The sequence below is a fragment of the Bufo bufo genome, chromosome 2, assembly GCF_905171765.1.
Source record: "Bufo bufo chromosome 2, aBufBuf1.1, whole genome shotgun sequence".
In the NCBI taxonomy this organism is placed as follows: domain Eukaryota; kingdom Metazoa; phylum Chordata; class Amphibia; order Anura; family Bufonidae; genus Bufo; species Bufo bufo.
The window spans coordinates 353,394,425-353,417,643 of NC_053390.1; the positions used below are offsets into that span (position 1 = coordinate 353,394,425).

The following is a 23,219-nucleotide window of genomic DNA, read 5'->3' on the forward strand; positions in this document are numbered from 1 at the left end:
CTTCAACACATAACCTACTTGCTCTCCTATCAGGTTTCTAAACTTCTTTATACTCATTCATGCCTTAAAGAGTAAACAAGAAAAGTTATTTTTTTTATGCATGCATAGAAACATTTTGAATTTTTCTGTTTTGATTAGAATTGCTAAGGGCTATCAGACTTCTCCAGACCTGAGACTGACCTGGCTACAGAACATGGCAGAGAAACACGTAAAGGTGAAGTGTTACACAGAGGCAGCCATGTGCCTGGTACATGCTGCCGCCCTGGTCGCAGAGTACTTGAGCTTGCTGGAAGACTGCAGCTATCTGCCTGTTGGGAGTGTCAGCTTTGAGGTAAGTTAAAGTTTTGGGAAAACTTTTGATAAATCATAGAGACATATTAAAAGTTTTAATTAGTGTGCTGAGACCCCCCACTGATTGGTAGAAGGAGGAGAGAGAAGTGCACGCATATCGTGATATTGTGCTCTCTCGCCTCGCTGCAGAGGACCGAATTGATATGGGCGAATAGTCTTCTATTGAGCCTATCTCCTGCAGTGAGGAGAGAGCGTGCAATATGCGAGCACTACTTTCTCCTAGTACTATCGATCAATGAGGTTCTGAGCACTCAGACCCCCACCAATCAAAACTTTTTATAGGCCTCTATGGCATCTTGAAAGTTTTACTATAACTCATTGACCATCACGTGGCCTAGGAGCAGCTCAGCCCCATTCAAGTGAATGGGCCTGAACTGCAAATACAGCGATACAATGTACAGCGCTGTGATTGGTAAGCTGCGAGAAGGCAGTGGTGCTCACAGGAGTGCCGATGCCTTCTCAAAACAGCCGATCGGCAGGGGTCCCGGGTGTCGGACCCTCACCGATCAGTAAAAAAAATAATCTTGGAAAACCTTTTTAATGATCATATTAAAGGGGTGTTCTCATTCCCAAAACAAAGACAGGTGCACTCTGCGGTCTTACTAATCCTCACACTGGTGTAAAAATGCTATCCTGTGTAGGATGCCCGTTGTGGTACTTGTAGTACTTGGTACAAGTGCAAGATTTTCCCCGCCCCATGTATAGATGCACCTCTGCATATGGGGTTGAGCACTTCCTGCTTTTTAATACCACGCCAATCTGTAGTGTGTTCTCATTCCCATTGAATAAAAGGGAAAAAAATAAGAAATGGCGCATGTCAAAATCAGAAAAAAATACTATATATTGTAACAAAGAAGTAAGATGTGTTTAAAACAATATCTTAAATAAAGTATAAAATTACAGACATTAAAGTGGTTGTGTCATCTAGGACAGGGATCCTCAACCTGTGGCCCTTCAGCTGTTGTAAAACTACAAGTCCCACCATGCTCTGCTGTAGGCTGATAGCTGTAGGCTGTCCGAGCATGCTGGCAGTTGTAGTTTTGCAACAGCTGGAGGGCCGCAGGTTGGAAATCCCTGATCTACTGTAGGACATTGACGGTATAACGCTAGGATATACCATTAAAGTCAGATAGGTGTGGGTCCCACCTCTGGAACCCGCATCTATCTCCAGAATGGGACCCCCAAAGTGAAGGAGAGCACACCATACATGTGCAGATGCTTCCCCTTCTCTACTATGGGTTCCGAAAATAGGCAACTGAGTACACTTGGCTATTTTCAAAAGTCCCATAAAATTGAATGAAGAGCGCACCATACATGCACTGCCACCTCTCCATTCACCATTATGGGGTTTCTGGAAATAGCTGAGCTAGGGTTCGGAAGTCCCATAGAAGTGAATGAAGGGAGAAAGTACCTGCGTAGTGCACTGTCCTTCATTGCAGGTGGCCCATTTTGGAAATAGCGATATGCCATCAAAGTCTGAAATGAGACAACCCCTTAAATTCATTTGTCTACTCTATATAAAAACAGGGAAACAATGACAGGTTCTTTTTATGTCCATATACTTTGTATCTCTATGGGAAAGTGATAATATTCCCAATGACCTTTCCAGAACATTTCCTCTAATGTGATAGAAGAATCAGCAGTATCTGATGACATCTTGACTCCAGATGAAGATGGAGTATGTTCTGGAAGATACTTCTCAGAGACTGGACTAGTTGGACTTTTGGAACAAGCTGCAGAGCTCTTCAGTCAAGTAAGTGTTCTTCAGCATAATAAATATGACATAAAACTGCCTATATATATATATGTATACGTACCTCTTAGGCCTCTTGCACACGGCCGTTGTGCTCCCATGGCCGTACTACGGGCCGCATATGGTGGTTCCGCAATACACGGGGCCCAGCCGTGTGTATTCCGCATCAAGGATGCGGACCCATTCACTTGAACGGGTCCGCAAATCCAGAGATGCAGTGCGGAACGGAACCCACGGATGCACTACGGAGGGCGTCCGTGGGGTTCCGATCCGTGCTTCTGTTCCGCAAAAAAATAGAACTTGTTCTATTTTTTTGCAGAACGGACCGATCACGGACCCATTCAAGTTGAATGGGTCTGGATCTGTCCCGGCCGCCGCACGGATGTTGCCACAACGCCACATGGACGTTGAACAGAACCACAACTGCCGTGTGCAAGAGGCCTTAGTATGATTTTATGGACATCTTATGGATGCCCAGATTTAAGTGTTTCTGTCCTATTACAGAGATGATTTAAGGTCATGAGATTTTATGGAGTTTAAGAAAACATATTATAAATTAAAAATCCCATGCTCTAGAGCCAATGCTCCAGCGGTGCATTCCATACATCCATGTGACTTCTAGAGCCAATCACTGGCCTCAGCAGTCTTGTGCTGTACATGCTAGCATTACCGTAAATCATAGCATCAACTAGTGATTGCCTGGAGCGGTCAAGCAGATGTAAAATTATTGATGCAAAGATTGACAGGGACTACTGGGCATCAGAGCTGGAGCAGTGGGTATTGAAAAGGTAAGTCATTTTTTTATTAATTTATTTAGAAAATATTTCCTGCTGTTAAGTTTATTGCTTACACTTTTGGACAGTATGTTATATAATATATAATGGGTATATGGGTATATAAAAATATGATGTTTCTTTTTGTAGTTGTACATGGATGGATTACTACGGCATTTAGGTGTGTTCATATTTTATTACCAGTTGAGAAAATACCAATCACCTATCAACCATGCCTGTAGGATGAACGAGTAGCTGTTTGATCACAATTGTTCTACTATTATTTGATGGTACAGAAACAAATGATCTGTTTAAGATCAAAACTGGTTAAAAGTATTTATTAATCCTACTTTAAATGTACCATTTCCTACAGGCAGGATTCTATGAGACAGTGAATGAAGTCTACAAAATCGTCATCCCTGTTCTTGAAGCTCATCGAGACTTCAGAAAGCTCTCTTCCACCCATGAGAAACTCAAGAGGGCATATGATCGCATAATAACTAAGGTACTAAATCCTGATTTCTTTTAATTATACTGTATGTTGAAAAGCAACATCTCTTCACACACAGCTAAGGTTAAAGCAATCCGAAGATAAATCCAAAAAAGGAGAAAGGCAGCACTCGCCGTTGAAGGTGAAAACATGTGCAAATTTATTCCATGATCAGCAATCCAGGTGATGCAACGTTTCGGATAGTTATTAGCCTTTTTCAAGCATACATACACTCTGACATGTCATGTGAAGTGACGTCATTACCATGACACAGGAAGTGTTACCTCAGACCACATCCATTATAAAACAGTGCCCAATAATAACATGAATGCAACAGGGATAACCTTGTGTAGAAATAGAGACCTAGGCACTCACCAGAGTCAGATCTGCACCAATAAGGCCATATAGTGCTCGTTCGTTGCTTGACCGAAAGTGTACTAGAGTGTACAGCAACCGGTCTGGTCGCTCATCTCGTTGGGGTGGTAGTGAGAGTCTACGCATGCACACCGTGTTTCTGATCACCATGGTGAGTAACGCCCATAGTATACATGCGTACACCCGTGTGTTTTCCTGGTGAGAAGACGCATGCGCTCGTGACTTGTAGTGATAAAAAGGTACTGAGGCAAAGGAGATGGCAAATATTGCCTAGCCAGTAATGGTATCAGTATATGGTAACGGTAACATAGAGCCAGATCCCACCCCCACCCCCAAAAAAAAACTTTCAATGCAAATTTTGTAATCTAAAAATTGGTTTCACTATAATATTATAATAATGCCAATGGAGCTTGAATGGAGCTGTACTGCAGTTCTCTGCACAGTGTGTGGTTGTGACAACTACTATGCAGGGAAATACAATTAAAGGGGTATACCAGTTATGTTAAGTTATCCCTTACCCACAGTGCAGGGAATAACTAACGGATCAGTGCGGGTCCACCACTGATCACAAGAATAGGGAACCTGTACCCCATGGAGCCCCCCAAAATGAACAGAGCAGCTGGTTGGCCATTTGCGCATCCGCTCCATTCATTTCTATGGGAGTTCAGGAGATAGTGGAGACCTGTACTTTGCGATCTCTGGAATTCCTATAGAAATTGATGGAGCTGCAGCATGCATGCCCAGCCACTCTGTTTATTTCGGAGGGCTCCACGGTGTACAGGGTCCCCATTCTAGTGATCATTGGGGGACCCCCACCAATGCAGTAGTATGCATGTGGATAGGAGATAACATAACCGGAATAACCCTTTAAGGGACTACAGCACCAGCCTAGCTCTGTGGCCTCTTTGTCCCAGCAATCAGGCAGTGTGGGTCAAATATTCTTTCATTACATGTTTTAGTTTTGGGAAAACTGTCATTTATTTTCAAGTACTTTTGTCTAAAGAAAAAATTATGTAAATAATGTAACTAATATGTTTTTTGAATACAACAGGGGCAGAAGAGAATGTTTGGCACATACTTCCGTGTAGGATTTTATGGAGCAAAATTTGGTGACCTGGATGAACAGGAGTTTATTTACAAAGAACCAACAATCACCAAACTTCCTGAGATTTCCCACAGATTAGAGGTAAATTGTCTTATCCATTTTCTTTTTCTATATTATTGATTTAGAACTGCAGTATTTAAAATACCGGTCTGTCAGTGTTTTTAAATGAGGTTAATTGACTATGCATGCATGTTAAATTGTAAAATTTTAAATGGATCCCAAGACTTACTAACTCTGACATATAAGGCCGTCCACAACCTGTCTCCTCTATAAATCTGTGACTTGATCTCTCGATACCTTCCTACACGCAATCTCCGATCTTCACAAAACCTCCTTCTCTACTCTCCTCTTATCTGCTCTTCCCACAATCACCTCCAAAATATCTCCCGTGCAGCCCCCTTACTCTGGAACACTCTGCCCCAACATATCAGACACTCACCTACCATGGAAACCTTCAAAAGATACCTGAAAATCCACCACTTGAGACAAGCCTGCAACCTCCAGTAACCCTGCTGCCACTATAACATTGTATGACCATCTTTACCCTCACCAACTGTATCCTTCTCCCATCCCTTGTAGATTGTAAGCCCTCGCGGGCAGGGTCCTTTCTCCTTCTGTACCAGTTTGCAACTTGTTCATGCTTATTGCAGTTGTTTTATATTATGTATGTACAGCCCTTGTAGCGCCCTGAAATGAATGTTGCTTTAATAATTAATAATAATAAATAGGTCAATGCAGTAAATTGTATAAGGAGCAGGTTATATGTAAGCGGCCATTAGTATGCAGGAGGCGGGGAGCGGTAAGGGAAGCACTGCGTCGGCTGTACTCACTCTCCCTTGTCTTCTTCCGGGCCCCACTCTGCACTATGCCCTGATCACGTACAGCATCAGGACGTAGTGCAAGTAGGCATGCACTATGACCTGACACTGTGTTACGTCAAATCACAGTGCAGCACGGGCCGGAAGAAGACCAAAGAGTAGTGAGCCTGGATCTGCAAATCCAGAGTGTCTGATGAGGGTCTGATCTGAGGTCTGATGGAGTTTGGGGGTCTGATTTTGGGGTCTGATGAAAAATGGGTGTCTTTATATGGGGGTCTGGTGAGGATTAGGAGTCTGAACTGAGACCTGATGAAAATATTTTTTTTATTATTTTTCTCCTCCAAATTTTAGTTGCATCTTATAGTCCGGTGCGTCTTATAGTCTGAAAAATACGGTACTAGAGCCTAAATTGGCCATGCATAGACAGCACTTATTAAAGGGAGTTTAATATGATGAAAAAAGTCACAATGCTTATATATACAAAAAGGTTTAACAAAATGCATACAGTAATACAATGCACAACAGTTCCTTTAAAGGAAATAAACCAGAAACCTAACACTCACATAGATGGCATAGGCTCCAGTGCAGACAGAAAACCAGGACACATTTTCACTACTTTGGTGTGACCCAAGAAATGATACCCAACCCTGGGTTTTCATCAATGCTCTCTTTCTATGACTCTCTTTTATTATGCCACCCCTCTCCAATCTGGTGGAGGTGTGACTGGCTAGAAGGCAACTTCAAAGGCCCTAGATGACAAGACGCATATCTGCACACACTAACATATATGCAGGACTCACCAGGTGGAGGAAAGAGCTGGACCCAAATTAATATGATTATTTGAAACACTGATGAACGATCATTTTGGTTGAAATCATCAGTTTTGGATCAACTTTAGAGTAATTTATATGGGTACCTTGGCAAAGAAAGAGTACATAAGACTCATATTTATGAGTCAACGGTATCGTATAATAACATAATATCACTATAAATACATTGCATGTCGTATTGGCACAGAAATTAAAATACATATAATAACATCATATGATCCTCAGAATTATTACCTTGTATCTTTATTTCCACTGTAGGGATTTTATAGTAATTGTTTTGGAGAACATATGGCGGAAATGATTAAAGACTCGGCTCCCGTGGATAAGTCAAAACTGGATCCCAACAAGGTACAGAAAAGATTTCTTAATTGATTTTAGCATGGTTTGTGGTTATCAGAAAAATTCTGTCTTTTAATACTATTTCTAACTAATGATCTGCTTACTGTCATAGCATTGGAGAGAGATGCTCCTAATTCATGAGGCACAGGCCTCTGTACCAGAAAGTCAGGTCTATGGCAGCTATGAGCCAGTGTACGTTTGAACTATAATTTACACCACTTTCTGACATAAATTATAGTAAATTTGCAAGGCGTCTTTCTACTAAGCCCATGTCCCAACCACTTTTCAGAAATTTAAAGAGTGTGGCATAAAACGACAAAAAGGCACACATTTTTTGTGTAAAAGGTGCTTGCGCACAAATTTGTGGCAAACATGGGTTGATAAATTCCTCCCATAAAGTTAAAAAGGACCTGTTACCACCCCTGACATGTCTGTTATACAAAAAAAAATGAATTCCCCTGCAATTACGATTCTGGAGCATCTTTTCGTATAACTCTATGTTGTTCTAATCCTCTGTTATTACTACTAGAAATTTATTAATGAATTTGTAACTGGGTGTTAACAGTAGGTGGGGTTTCCTGGACAGTCTGACACTATCGAATCAATGTTGCCAGTGTCAGACTGCATGAGCTCCTCCTTTCCCCCAAGTAGTTACTAAAACAGACATGTCAGGAGAGAGGTGACAGGTCCTCTTTAATGGTAATATATTGCCCACATATAATTATCACTAGGGGGAGCTTATGAGCTAACTGTATACTCATTTATTATAAAGTTCAGTGAAACTGTATAAAGCTATATGCTAAAAACTTCTTGAGGAAAGTGGCTGCAAGTGTTTTCATTTAGTGCTATGGCTAAATAGGGGAACTGGTGCTTTGTAACAGAAAACACTCAAGTCCTCACTCAAAGACTGAAATTTTATCAAATGCGAGTACATAAATGCTATAATAAATCACTTATGCTAATAACTCATTAATTTGATGTTCTTTTATCATCTACTTTGCTCCTTAGGCCTACATCCAGATTACATTTGTAGAGCCATACTTTGAGGAGTACGAAATGAAATACAGGATGACTTATTTTGAGAAGAACTATAACCTACGCCGATTTATGTATACCACCCCCTTTACTCTTAATGGACGTCCTCGAGGAAATCTTAGTGAGCAGTACAAGAGGAAGACCATTCTGACCACATTGCATGCTTTTCCTTATATCAAGACCCGCATAAACGTCATCCAGAAGGAAGAGGTAGAGTGTTGTAAAATGTGTAAAGAAAGATAATGGTGTAACAAAAAGTTAAAGGCTAGGAACACCGTCAGGGTCAATTTTTTTTATTTTTTTATTTTACTCTTTATTTTCATCCAATTTTGTTCTACAAGGTTAAGTTTTAGCCTATCGGCATTAAATTTCACATTGAACCCGTCAGGTTGCTGCTCTTGTGGCTCGTTGTATATTCCTTATCACTGAACTCCTGACAGCTCATTTAAAGGCCCCTTTAGAGGGGCACATGCGCGTAGCTCGCAGGGAGGACATGCTTTTGTGAGCTCCGCATGCCGCAGATATCCAAGAATATAACCACACTGTTCCATTCTGAACTTTCACAGGCAGAGGCAGAATTTTCCCGCCAAATCCAGGACATAGGGAACAGAGTTTCTGACCTGGAGACGCGGACAGATGATATATCAGACTCCATAGGCGCAGACAGGGAAGATATAAACTCCCATGCAGCCCAGCTGGATGCCCTTGAACTAAAAACAGAAGACCTAGAAAATAGGTCATGGAGAGGAAATCTGAGGATCAGGGGCCAGCCAGAAACTTTTTCTGATCTACGAACCACCCTGCTCACATTATTTGAAGCGCTACTTCCCCAAGCTGAAGCGGGCCATCTGAGAATAGATAGGGTCCACAGGGCGCTGGGTAAACCCCGCTTCCCAGATCTACCGAGAGACGTTGTACTGAAATTCCATTACCCAGAGCCTTGCAGGGCTGTGGAGTCGGTAGATAAATGGTCCGACTTCTCAGTTTTTGGTAACTCCGACTACTCTGTATTTAATATGCAAATGTATTTTATAGTATAAAATACATTTGCATATTAAATACAGAGGAGTAGGAGTTACCAAAAACTGAGGAGTCGGACCATTTATCTACCGACTCCACAGCCCTGCAGAGGTGAGAGACCAAATCCTATCAGCAGCCCGGAACTTGTCCAACTTACCTGGTCTTCCATCATCAGTCCATCTTTATGCTGGCCTGGCTCCCTCAATGCCCCGTAGACGCAGGGAGATGAGACCGGTGACACAGGTCCTGCAAATGGCAGTTCAACTGAACTCTCGCACCCATACGATGCACTCTCCATTGGAGGGAATCGAAGTACTTCAGTGTGCGGAATTCCCACTGGAGCACCCACCTCCATCTACAGCACCACCTAAACCTCAGCGCCCAGCCAGAGTCTGGTTCAAAGTACCAGTTACCACCTCTTCGGCATCCCGTTCTCCTGTTTTCTGAGTGGTGACCCTTGAAGATCATCGCACACTACACCAAGACTACAAATATGAAGAGCGGGCTAAGCCTACATGGCCTGACACAAGTCTCTACCTTTTCCTTCTACCTCATTAGACCTACCCACTTCTTTCTTTTCCTCCTTCTAACTTATTCCTATACAGGGATTCGGTGTGATGGACTTTCATGTTGCTCTCTACTCTGAGGCCATCTGGGGGTGTTTGGGCAGCTGGTGATGCTCACGGCCTCCCTCCATTTAGCACACTCTTTCTTGCTGGCCTAGATAGGCATAGCTGCTTACCTAATTGTTTCGTGTTTATGCTCACTATGTTAACGTTTTATTGTTCTACTGTAAACCAGGGGTACATTCTGTATGTTCCTTAAATAATCGCAGGTCACAGATGGGGGTTGGCTACAGATGGGCTCTTGTGGGAGATGTCGGCGGGCGCCCCTCCACATCCAAGCTCCTCTGTATATTAATATACTATGTGTAAAATCCTCACTCATAATTTAAGGGGATTTAACTCTCAACAGAAACGTAAAATGGCTTTTTCCACTTACCTAAAACATGCGCCTGACGTCCTCTGTCTGCAGGAGTCGCACTTCACTCCCACCTCTCACCCAAAATATATACACCCTCAATACACTAGATTCTTCTCTTCCACATATCGTTCTAAAAGTAGGGGAGTGATCACTATTCTTAAAAACTCATTCCCATTTGCTGTATCTCAAACTATTATTGACCCCCAAGGTCGAGATGTGATTTTGGTGGGCACTTATAGGGATGATATTTTATGTATAGTTAATGTACAGTACAGACCAAATGTTTGGACACACCTTCTCATTCAAAGAGTTTTCTTTATTTTCATGACTATGAAAATTGTAGATTCACACTGAAGGCATCAAAACTATGAATTAACACATGTGGAATTATATACATAAACACGTGTGAAACAACAGAAAATATGTCATATTCTAGGTTCTTCAAAGTAGCCACCTTTTGCTTTGATTACTGCTTTGCACACTCTTGGCATTCTCTTGATGAGCTTCAAGAGGTAGACCCCTGAAATGGTTTTCACTTCACAGGTGTGCCCTGTCAGGTTTAATAAGTGGGATTTCTTGCCTTATAAATGGGGTTGGGACCATCAGTTGCTTTGAGGAGAAGTCAGGTGGATACACAGCTGATAGTCCTACTGAATCGACTGTTAGAATTTGTATTATGGCAAGAAAAAAGCAGCTAAGTAAAGAAAAACGAGTGGCCATCATTACTTTAAGAAATGATGGTCAGTCAGTCAGCCGAAAAATTGGGAAAACTTTGAAAGTAAGGGCTATTTGACCATGAAGGAGAGTGATGGGGTGCTGCGCCAGATGACCTGGCCTCCACAGTCACCGGACCTGAACCCAATCGAGATGGTTTGGGGTGAGCTGGACCGCAGAGTGAAGGCAAAAGGGCCAACAAGTGCTAAGCATCTCTGGGAACTCCTTCAAGACTGTTGGAAGACCATTTCAGGGGACTACCTCTTGAAGCTCATCAAGAGAATGCCAAGAGTGTGCAAAGCAGTAATCAAAGCAAAAGGTGGCTACTTTGAAGAACCTAGAATATGACATATTTTCAGTTGTTTTACACTTGTTTGTTATGTATATAATTCCACATGTGTTAATTCATAGTTTTGATGCCTTCATAGTCATGAAAATAAAGAAAACTCTTTGAATGAGAAGGTGTGTCCAAACTTTTGGTCTGTACTGTATATGCCCCAACTGAAGACCCCATCCCCTTTGTTTCCAAAGTGGGGCAGATTATTGAGTACCTCACTTACCATAGCCTTCTGTGTATATACACCTATTGATATGATCCTTACTTCTACGTCTAGCCTGCCCTATTTATTATACTCTAGGCATATTGTATCCTCTTGGTCTGATCATGATGTGGCTTTTGCGGAGTTCGCCTTCACTGGCCCTAGTCATGCACTGTATTCATGGAGACTGAATGAGTCTCTTCTAACCCGCCCAGCAATATATGATCAACTCCAAGCTGAGCTACAGACCTTTTTCACTGAGAACGCTACACCTGAGGTCAATCCTATGTTATTATGGCTTACTCATAAAGCTTTTATTCAGGGCAGACTTGTGGGAGTAGCATCCCGATTAAAAAAAGAACGGGACTCCGCCTAGATAGCGCTGGAGGCTAAGCTAAGTAGACTAATACGAGCACATCAGCTGACCCCCTCTCTCTACCTTCTTAAAGCTCTAAAAGATACTAAATTTCAGCTGAATATGCTGCTATCCAATAGCACAGAGAAAGCTCTCTGATGGACTGCCTCCTACTACTATAAATATTCTAACAAACCCAAAAAGATGCTTGCCCGGCAACTGAAAGCCAAGCAGAGGATTTATTAGGTCTTCCAAATCCGCACCAGAAATGGACGTACTACTTCTAACCCAGATACCATTTATGATACATTTCAGGCTTTCTATCAGCAATTATATTCCGGACCCCCAGCAGGCCCGGCGATCGCGGAGGATGACTTCCTAACATCAATCCTTCTCCCTCAGGTTTCCCCTGATGCGCTGGCTGGCCTCTGTGGAGAAATTACCGCAGAGAAGGTGACAAACACCATCAAAACTTTGAAGTTGGGTAAAGTCCCGGGACCAGATGGGTTATCTGCACTTTATTACAAAAAATTAGCCCCTTTCTTAACCCCACATATTGCCCAATATTGTAATTATCTTCTACAGGGTGCCACACCTCCATCGGAATTCCTTTCTGCTAGGATTACTGTAATACCTAAACCAAATAAGGACCCTTTGTTGCCCTCCAATTACAGGCCCATCTCCTGTAATGCTACCAGACATTATACATAGAGACCAGGTAGGATTTATCCCAGGCAGAGAGGCCCCAGATATCATCAGAAAAATCCTGAATATAATCCATGAGGCTAATAGGACCCATACCCCCTTGGCCATCTTGGCTATTGACATTGAAAAAGCCTTTGATACCTTGGATTGGGATTATCTCTCCAAGGTTATGAGCGCTATGTTAGGGGCCCCTTTCTTCAAGCCATTCAGTCCCTTTACTCTACTCCTGAAGCCTATTTAAAACTTCCTGCGACTCACTTCTCACCTATCCTGATTCAGAGGGGCACACGTCAGGGATGCCCCCTATCACCTGCCTTATTTTACCTTGCTATGGAACCCATGGCAATCCACATCAGATCTCACCCTGATATTACTGGGCTCCCTGTGGGAGATCTAGAGCATAAATTAAGCTTATTTGCTGACGACCTCCTTCTTTCCATCACCAACCCTGTTATATCCTTCCCATCCTTATTTAAGTTGGATTCATTCTCCACGGTCTCAGGGCTTTCTATTAAACATACCAAATCCGAGCTTCTTCTTTGTAACGTGTTATCCCAAACTACATCCCTCCTATCACAAAAGTTCCCTTTTTAACTCCGACATAATTTCATTCCGTATCTGGGAATATCTTTACCTAACAGGTTGGAAAGGGTATACAAAACGAATTACCCTCCCCTGTATCGCAAAATTAGAGAGGACCTTAAGGCCTGGAGATCCTCCCAGTATCCTGGGTAGGTAGGATTCATATTGTCAGAATGGTGGCCCCCCCAGACTGCTATATTTATTCAGGACTCTCCCTGTACCAGTACCTAGCTGTGATCTAAAAGTTCTACAAACTGAGGCCCTGAAGTTTATATGGGCAGATAAACGTCTACTTATAGCTAGGCAAACAATGTGTCGCCATAAGTCCCAGGGGGGGTCTCTCAGTTCTGGACTTCCTTAAATACTACAAAGCAGCTAGGCTAGCGCAATTGTTCCTGACTCACCTTGAACCTAAAGAGCACCTGCTGTGGATCTCACTAGAACAGTCACTATTCACTCCACTGACGTGGAGGGCCCTGGTTTGGTCTAACCTCCCGTTACCGACTACTATACGCACAAGGTCCCTCTTGTCTCACTACTCTTTACTTCTCTAGAGGTTGGCTAGATTTAAATTATCCCTACAGTCCAAAAACTCCCCGTTAGAATATATTTTGGGAAACCCTGCGTTCCCACTGGGGCTGCAGGCTCACACATTTAATTGGTGGAGATCCAATAAGCTCTGCTCTTTACACAAGTTTCTGGTCCGAGGTAAACTAATTTCGCTAGCTGACTTTAAGGACAGATATGAACTCCCCACGAGGAAAATGTTTAATGTTAACCGGATCTTCTCTTTTTTACACTCCCTTTAGACGTCTAACGGCTCCTTTGATTTCACACCCTTTGAACGCTCTGTAACTTATTCTTTATACAAACAAGGTCTATTATCTAGGATGTATGGGACACTTAATGGTGTAACGGAAGGATCTAGACTACCATATATGAATGCATGGGAGGAGGACTTGGAGGTAGAATATTCAGCTTCTAGGTGGTACCAGAGCTCCCAGACTCTCACTAAGGGATCTTGGAAGACCACTCTAGCAGAAACATCATCAAAAGATATTGCATAGGACCTATATGGTCCCAGCTAGACTACACCGCATATACCCTGAGGTCTCTTCACAGTGCTTCTGTGGATCTGATGAGGAGGGCACAATATTTCACATATGGTGGGCCTGTGCTATTGTGAGGAGATTCTGGAGCTGAATATGCACTCTATTATCCTCAGTGTTGGGATGTCTCTATCCTACGTCTCTGACTTTGTCTCCTGGGGGACAAACCCTCTTGGATAACTTATGCCAAATTTAAGCTATCACAGTATATACTTTTATCAGCTAGAATCCATGTAGCTTTCAAATGGCGGTTGACTTCATTTAGTTTTCAGGCAGTACTGGACAGAGTCAATAGGATACTTCTTTACGAAAGGCTTAATGCCATCAGCACAGATACCTTTGTGGCCTTTGAGTTTTGGGAGCGCTGGTTGTCCTCCTCACATTCTACTGATCATCGCTATTGTGTTACTTTAGGCCCCTTTCACACGGGCGAGTTTTCCGCGCAAGTGCAATGCGTGAGGTGAACACATTGCACCCGCACTGAATCCGGACCTGTTCACTTCAATGGGGCCGTGCAGATGAGCGGTGATTTTCACACATCACTTGTGCGTTGCGTGAAAATCGCAGCATGTTCTATATTCTGTGTTTTTCACGCAACGCAGGCCCCATAGAAATGAATCGGGCTGCTTGAAAATCGCAAGCATGTGCAGATGCGGTGCGACTTTCACGCATGGTTGCTAGGAGATGATAGAGATGAGTAACCCCAGACCCCATTAAAGTAAATTCACTGTATTATTTTCCCTTATAACATGGTTATAAGAGAAAATAATAGTATTCTTAATACAGAATGCTTATTAAAATGTCGATTGAGGGGTTAAAAAAAATAAAATAAAAATAACTCACCTTATCCAGGATCTTCTATCTTTATTCAGCAGGACCTGCGCTGATGTCACCACGCTCACCACGTGGTGAGCGCGATTACGTCATCAAAGGTCCTTTTGCAGGTCCTGAAAGAAGAAGAAAGAAGACGATGCCGGCTGCGCGATCAAGTGGATAAGGTGAGTTAATTTATTTGTTAACCCCTCAATCGACATTTTAGTAAGCATTCTGTATTAAGAATGCTATTATTTTCCATTATAACCATGTTATAATGGAAAATAATAAAATCTTCAGAACACCTAACCCAAACCCGAACTTCAGTGAAGAAGTCCGGGTTCGGGTCTGGGTACCACATTCAGTTTTTTTATCACGCACGTGCAAAGCACATTACACCTGTGCGATAAAAACTGAACGCAATCGCAGTGAAAACTGACTGAAATTGTGTGCGCACTCCCGCGGGTTTCCCGCAATGCACCCAGGACGCATCCGGAGCAAATCCGGGATGCCCGTGTGAAAGAGGCCTACTGTACATATTCTAGCCTTGTCTGGTGACTTGCATGAATACTGAACCCCATTATTTCTTTCTGTACTTATATTTGTACTGTTTTTGGTATGTTATCCAATCATTTTATTTTTTCTTTTGGTATTGTTTTGTATCTTTTATTATACACCTTGATGATTGCTATATAACATCTTTAGCTGTACTGTCTTAAAACCTCAATAAATAACCTTTGAAACTAAAGGCCCCTTTAGACTGCCCGATGTTCGCGCAGATTATCGCTTACGGGGGTTCGTATGAACGCTCGTTAGTGATAATCTGCCAGTGTTAAGTTGCTGCCGCTTACTCGGTGAATGAGTAAAATGCTCATTCATTGGGTAATACAATCGTTGGTCGGGGCACCTAAATCATCATTTGCCAGCAGATCATGCAGCACTCTGCTGCCAGCAAACAAAGATTCTGTGTGGGGACGAACAATGACTTTAGTGATTGCTCCTTCCTATACTGTGGAGGAGATGCAGTGGTCTCCTCCACTGCCGAGCAGGCGATTGTCCTTCCCGACAATCGTCTGTTCAGTTGAGCAGTGTAAAGGGGCCTTAAGCCATGTTTTTAGCAGTTTGATACAAATTTAGCTATAATGTGTGTTTGAGTTGTCAAAAGTTCAGAGATAAGGGCTATACATCCAGAAGTCAGAGCAGCAACCTGATGGGTTCAGAGTGAAATTGGAAGCAAGATTCTCTACATAAACACTGAAATGTAACAGTGTAGAAAAAAAACTGTTAATATTTTTTAATATAGGCCAATTTAAAAAATAATTTTTTAACCCAAAATGAATAAAATCCACTCGTGAAGTATATAGAATCTACAACCTTTAAATGAGATTTACTGTAATGGAGAAAAATACTGCAGAACTTCTCAAGTAAACTAATGGGACAGAACAGTCCTGATGCTGACAATGTCACAGTGTGCTCCCTGGTGTATACATTGGCAGCCATAGACTGCCAGCAGACAATAAGCTTATGTTGACTTAAATTCACAGTATAATGGCGGGAGTGCGATGACAAACATTGGTTAAACAAGGCTCAACAATTCTATCAGAAGCAGATGAAATACTTATTTCATTCTGGCAGCTGTAGTGAATAGGGGAAACATTAACAATAGCTCACACTCCGCATACATGTCATTTGTCTAGTGGGAACGTTATCTTAATTTATTCATGATCAGGCCTTTGTGTAAACTATTCGTAAAGAATAGTGCAGATACTGAGCGAGCTGTATACAGATGTAGCAGGTAAGTTTGTCAAAGAAGCAGGGCTGAATTTGTCACTTGGCACAACTTATCTTGACATGACAATAGTTCTTTAGTAGCTTTGCAGACAAATGAGGAAATCCTTACAGGGGAATATTTATTAAGAATGACATTTTATACAGCAGGCTAAAAAAAAAAAGATCATTGGAGTGAATTGCACCAAACTTATTAAAAGCCGCACACTGCTTAAGCCAAATATTTGCAACAGCATTTGTTCCTTTCTATGCCTTAGAATTAATAAACCTGTGTAAAAGTTTTCTTTGTGTGTAAAAACAGAAAGCTTTTCTCTTTTAGTTTATTCTGACACCCATTGAAGTTGCCATAGAAGACATGCAGAAGAAAACACTTGAACTAGCTGTTGCTACCAACCAGGAACCGCCAGATGCGAAAATGCTGCAGATGGTCCTGCAAGGTTCTGTAGGAGCCACAGTAAATCAGGTTTGTGGGAATCATTTATTGGACAGATGACTTATTTCAAGCTAATAAAACATTGAATCCTAATTGTATGTACTAAGAAGTATTTATATTGAACACAGTTCTGTTATAATCATCTCAGACATTGATGGTATATTGCTAGGACAGATGCGTGTCCCACGTCCATTCCAAATGAAGGAGAGCGCACTGCATATGATATGAGAGTTCTGAAAAATAGCCGACGTGTACAACTATTTTCGGAACTCCCATAGTGGTGAGGTTTGCGAGGCTTGCACAGTGCGCCCTCCTTTACTTCAGCCGTTCTGGAGATACAGTAGGAGCATGTCCCAGGGGTGGTCCTACACTGCATGTCCCAGGGGTGGGACGCACACCTGCCTGATATTGATGGCATCTAAATTTCACCAGGGCTATTTCATATGTGTACAAATGATTTGCTTGTGATTACTAAAGAGGATCTATAACTTGGTAGGGCATATGTGTGTTTTACTTTAAAATAAAATACTGCAAATGACCAGACTCCCTGCAGGCGTTGGTTCTGAACTTGCTTGCCTCCCAGCATGCTCAGCGGCTTCCCACAACCCTTCATGGCAGCATATGGAGTCAGGCCACAAGACCTTGCTGGTTTTCTTAAAAAGGACCTGTTACCAAAAATGCTATGCAATCTGACAGAACCATGTTATAGAGCAGGAGAAGCTGAGCAGATTGATATATAGTTTTTAGGAAAAGATTCAATAAAAACCTGCAATTTATACATTTATATCTTTGCTTTTTCCACCTCCTGTGAAGAGCTATTGGTACAGGAGGGAGGTGTTATCAGTTATTGATAGCATTGTGTATAAGTGTGTATACGTAGATAGATAGCATTGATAGCATTGTGTATAAGTGTGTATACATAGATAGATAGCATTGATAGCATTGTGTATAAGTGTGTATACGTAGATAGATAGCATTGATAGCATTGTGTATAAGTGTGTATACATAGATAGATAGCATTGATAGCATTGTGTATAAGTGTGTATACATAGATAGCTGTAAGTCACCAATAGTTGTACACAAGGGAGGTGTTATTAGTGATTGATAGCATTCTCTGTGTAAGTGTGTATACATAGATAGCTGTCAGTCACTGATAGCTGTACACAGGGGAAGTGTTATCAGTGATAGCATTCTCTGTGTAAGTGTGTATACATAGATAGCTGTCAGTCACTGATAGCTGTACACAGGGGAAGTGTTATCAGTGATTGATAGCATTCTCTGTGTAAGTGTGTATACATAGCTGTCAGTCACTGAGAGCTGTACACAGGGGAGGTGTTATCAGTGATAGCATTCTCTGTGTAAGTCTATATACATAAATAGCTTTCAGTCACTGATAACACCTTCCTCTTGTACCGATAGCTCTTCACAGGGCTGCAGATATAAACGTAAAAATTACAAGTTTTACCAAATCTTTTCCCACAAAAATATATATCAATCTGCTCAGCTTCTCATGCTCTATAACATGCTGCCTACAGATTGCTCTGCATTTTTTGATGACAGGTCCTCTTGAAGATCAGCGCAAATGAGTACCAATCAGTTACTGTTGTGTTAACGCTACATAGACCACTTATTTAGACAGAGTTACAAGATCTTATGGTCTGACTCTGTTTGCTGTTGTGGTGAATTGTGGGAAGCTGCTGAGAATGGCTGGAAGCACTGGATCCACCTTTCCCGAACTAGAGAGTCTTAGATACTATAGGTTTTTCTCCTAAATCCATTGCTTCTGGAGAAAAATAAATCTGTGACAAGGCTTGATTTGTTTTCTGGCAGATCCATATGGGATCAGGCAAAAACAATCTGTATACCTTAATACTGAAAAACAGAAGAAATTCATATGCATCTATAGATGCTGTTTTACGACTCTGTACAACTCCAAGGTTGAGAGGAGCTATAATAGGATCATGTTCATAAGGCCTAACACTGTACAATCAGCAGCCCTTTACAAAAACTGCCAGCACCTGATATGATATGTAGCAAAATGGAAAATAAAGCCACTCATTGTAAGTAGACCATCACCAGCGATAGTATGACAAGATAAACGAGCAAGTGGATTGTTTTTTCTAATTACCCACAAGTCACAAAAGATGCTGAAAGTGTTCCCCGTTCACGTCTCTGCATCTTTGGGCAAGTCGGATTATGTTGGCTGATACCAGAGATGCTGCGGAAGAAAATATGTCCTGCTTTTTCCAACAAGATGGGGCAACATGCTGCATCTCACAGGTACAGGTTCATGTTCTGTTTTATGCAGGGAAGAACTGTGAGCCAGGGGTCATGGCCACTATGTTCCCCAGACTTATCCACATGCAATTATTTTTTTTTTTATCTGTGGGGAAATTTAAAATAGAAAGTGTCCACTAACAATCCACATCCCCTGAATGCACTAAAGGAAGACATCACAAACACCTTCCGCAGCATCACAAGCAGTATCAGCCATCTGAATCCGACCTGCTCAAAGATGCATAGACGTGAACGGGGACCACTTTCAGCATCTTTTATGACTTGTGGGCAATTTAAAAAAATAATCCACTTGCTCGTTCATCTTGTCATACTATTTTACTACTTTTTTGTAGGCCATCCTGTATAAGTTTAGCTTATACTAGTCATTGATATAGTACCCTTATATATGTCCACATGTGAATATCTTTGGAGGTTCTCAGAATTGAAGGTATGTGAGATAAGGGATTATGGTGCCATATATTTGTCTTTTTTTCTTGGTTGCAGGTTGTGGCCCGAATAATGAATTATTTCCTTAGGTTAACATTTCTCCACTGTCATGTGTGTATAACAGGGACCACTAGAGGTAGCTCAAGTCTTTCTGGCTGAAATCCCAGCTGACCCTAAACTATATCGACATCACAACAAGCTGAGACTGTGCTTCAAGGAATTCATTATGCGGTATGTGTCTCCTTGTGTCTGAGCCCTCTGGCTCTCCTGCTGTGTTATATAGCCTGTTATTTTTGCATGCCATACTTTATTGAGATGTGTGACGTGAAGGAAGTGAGCCTGCCATGATATACTTGACTGTATTGTTTTTATTATATTTCTTTAAAATTTAATCAAACTTATGTTTTAAGGAGTCCCTGGCAAAGAGGAGGACATATAATTCCCTATGTTTATTTTCTAGAGGAAAAAGAGGTTACATGTCCTCTTTTTTACCTAACTTGATAGGGTGGTAGCCTTGGAGTCACCAGAATGTGTACTTTTTACATTCTGCTAACAACACTGGAAGTGACTAGGCTCAATAAGTCTCATAAATCTGAAGAGACTTTACTGTTAAGGTGCACGTGGATATGAATCTGAACATAGAAGGGGTAGACTTATTGACTAGAAGCTGAAAAGGCATTGACCGCTGCAAAAAAATTAATTACAAAGAAGATTGATGCCTTACACGCACCATAGACATGAAATACGGAGGAAACAGTAAAAAATCTAATGTCATTAGGACCTTACGATAAAGACTTAAATGGTCACTAACTTTTCACACAGCTTTGCATAAATCAGTAGTACAGGCGACCACCAGAAACTTTGTAATATGTCTTATCAGTGAGTAGTATCTAGATCTTATGTTATCAGCTGTTTAGCCCCAACCGTTCCCCCCTCCCACTTACTTGCTAATTGCTTTTCACTTTGAAATATGCTTGAAAACCATCCAGGATGGGACCAGCTCTGGTCAAGTACCAGATTACACATGTTATTGCAAGTCTATGGAAAGGGGTGGGAGGATGAGTGAGTAGGAGAAGGTGTGAGACAGAAGAGATAGGCACAAACAAAGAGACTGCTGTCGCTGAATAGGACATTCATATATATAAGGGTTAGTACTTCTCTTTAATATCCTCCATGATCCTGGGGCTGCTTCTGAGTGCACAGAGAAGGTTAGGAAACAGATTCTCCTTTACTTTTCTGTGTGCAGTGGATGACAGCTAGTCTCCACCCACCATGTCTGAAAGAACTGCAAACTAGACATTCAGAATGCGCAGGGGAAAACGGCTAAAAAAATGCAAGTCATATAGTGACCAGAAGTAGTGTTATTCCTCATGTATACACACAGTACTATTGATGCTTTATACACATCTGTACTGCCCAGTACCTCTCTACAATATCCTATATGGAGCTTCTGAGCAACTCTGAGTGAGAATTGTGGAGCATTGCGGAGACATGATACCACCAGTTAGTCTCCACCTACCAGCTCAGGGAGAACTGAGAATTATAAATGTAGAGGAAAGTAGAGAGGAAAACTGCTAAAAATGGCAGATACAAGTCCTAAGGGCCAGATATAGTGTTATAACGTATCTACACAAACAGTAGATTGTCTTGAAAAGTTATCTAAAACTGTAGCTACGCTTTAAGCATCTGCCACTGCTTCCATTAACAATGCTTGATTGTTCTTACATACAAATACCTTGTTTCCTTCTGCAGATGTGGAGAGGCAGTAGAGAAAAACAAGAGGCTCATTACTTTTGAGCAGAAGGAATATCAGCAAGAGATGAAGAAAAATTACAGTAGGTTAAAGGAGAATCTCCGACCCATGATCGAGCGCAAGATTCCTGACCTGTACAAACCAGTGGTAAAGCCTTCAAGTGATGCAAGGTGAATGTTGCAGAATTGTCTATACGTACTGTACAAGCAGCAAATAGTAATGTGGCAGGAAGCAGCTATATTGAGTTTTATTACATACTCAATCGTCAGTTCTCCCATAATTTCTGTGTACTCTAGAGATAACTGCTTACTCTTCAGACAAATCCATTTAAATAGCAGTGTATCAATATAGACATTGTTTCTAATTAGAGAAGGTACAAACTTTTATTCAATTCCATTTCTGGAGCCCAGAGCAAGTGGCAACAAACAAAGCTGTGGAGGTCCGCTTATAAATGTCAAATCAGTATGAAGCGAAATTGCATGATTTTCCTAACTTGTGACGTAAAGTCATGATTTTATTAAAGACACGGAGGCGAGTATTGCTTTCTCTTTCTTTACTGAACAACCAATAGCAGCAAAGAAAAAACCAAACAAGTAACCATGGTAACAAGACCCTCCCACATAAGACCAGTATAATAGTCCTGCTTTGCATAGATTCCTCCTCTTTCTTTGACAATGACTCTCCTCTGTAAACGGTGACGGTCTGGCAACTAATCTCCAGCAAAAGAACTGAACCCGAACTCTCCAACTGAAGAACGGAGATGGAGAAGAACAAAACAACCGCAGATGTCAGGTGTAACCTGCTGGTAATTTTCATCCTATGAAGAAACGAAGAGAAGAAACAGGTAATCGGAACTGCGAAGAATATGGATAAGGTACCAGTCTTGCAAAATGTATACACAGGCATCCGCAATCTGAAAATACATCACAGGTACCGAGAAAAATTCAGTAAGGGAATAAATATACCATTAACAGGAATAAGGGAGGGCAATAAGACTGGGAGGATCAATACTTGCCTCCGTGTCTTTAATAAAATCATGACTTTATGTCACAAGTTAGGAAAATCATGCAATTTTATTACATGACACGGAGGCTCCTATTGCGAGTTTAAAGCTGACTTACCACAGAGGAAAACACGTGAACGGGAGGACGAAAGTAAAACTCACGAAACGTAGAAACTCGTGACCAATCTGCTAGTTTCATTATGTCCTCCAATCTCGCGCCCGCGACTGCCATGGAAGTCACAGAAGCACCTCTCGTCGAGTGCGCAGTGAAGACCGAAGTGTTCACACCTGCCAAGGACATAATCCACTTAACCCATTGAGCCAGAGTGGTGATGGTGACAGGATGAAAGGGACGATGGTATGACAGAAAAAGCTGGGGGCACGATGAATTGCGATGTGAGGCAGTGCACAACTCATATTCCCTCAGACAGGCGACTGGGCAGAGGGCCGGAACATTTCGGAAACTGGGATAGGACACGGATCTAATGTTGGTCTTGGTGCGGCGTGTAATATTGAACACCACACCGTCCGGAGTGAAGGAACGAGCGTCATGGTCCAAGGCTCGGACATCCGAGACTCTCTTACATGAAATCAAACAGAATAAGGAAACCAACTTGGCCGAAAGCTGTCGCAAAGAAAGTTCCGCGTTAGACGGCCAAGAAGAGAACAAGGACAGTACAGAAGACACATCCTACATAGATGAGAAACGGGGTCTGGGAGGACGAGAAAGATGAGAGCCCCTAAGAAGGCGGCATACCAAAGGGTGTTGACCCGCAGGGCATCCATCAAATCCCTGGTGAGAGGAAGAAATGGCTGAACGAAATACAT

At 41.9% G+C, this 23,219-nt stretch overlaps 1 protein-coding gene across 2 annotated transcripts in view; it reads left to right on the forward strand.

Moving 5' to 3' along the window:
* Window positions 1-23,219, forward strand: part of DOCK8 (dedicator of cytokinesis 8) — a 193,897-nt gene that overhangs the window by 162,027 nt on the left and 8,651 nt on the right. For both annotated transcript variants that reach the window (XM_040417106.1, XM_040417107.1), the window contains 9 exons: window positions 139-331; window positions 1,961-2,104; window positions 3,251-3,382; window positions 4,794-4,928; window positions 6,754-6,843; window positions 7,843-8,079; window positions 16,798-16,941; window positions 19,760-19,866; window positions 21,388-21,558. In XM_040417106.1, coding sequence (XP_040273040.1) covers window positions 139-331; window positions 1,961-2,104; window positions 3,251-3,382; window positions 4,794-4,928; window positions 6,754-6,843; window positions 7,843-8,079; window positions 16,798-16,941; window positions 19,760-19,866; window positions 21,388-21,558 — 1,353 coding nt within the window. The remainder of the gene's footprint in view (window positions 1-138; window positions 332-1,960; window positions 2,105-3,250; window positions 3,383-4,793; window positions 4,929-6,753; window positions 6,844-7,842; window positions 8,080-16,797; window positions 16,942-19,759; window positions 19,867-21,387; window positions 21,559-23,219) is intronic.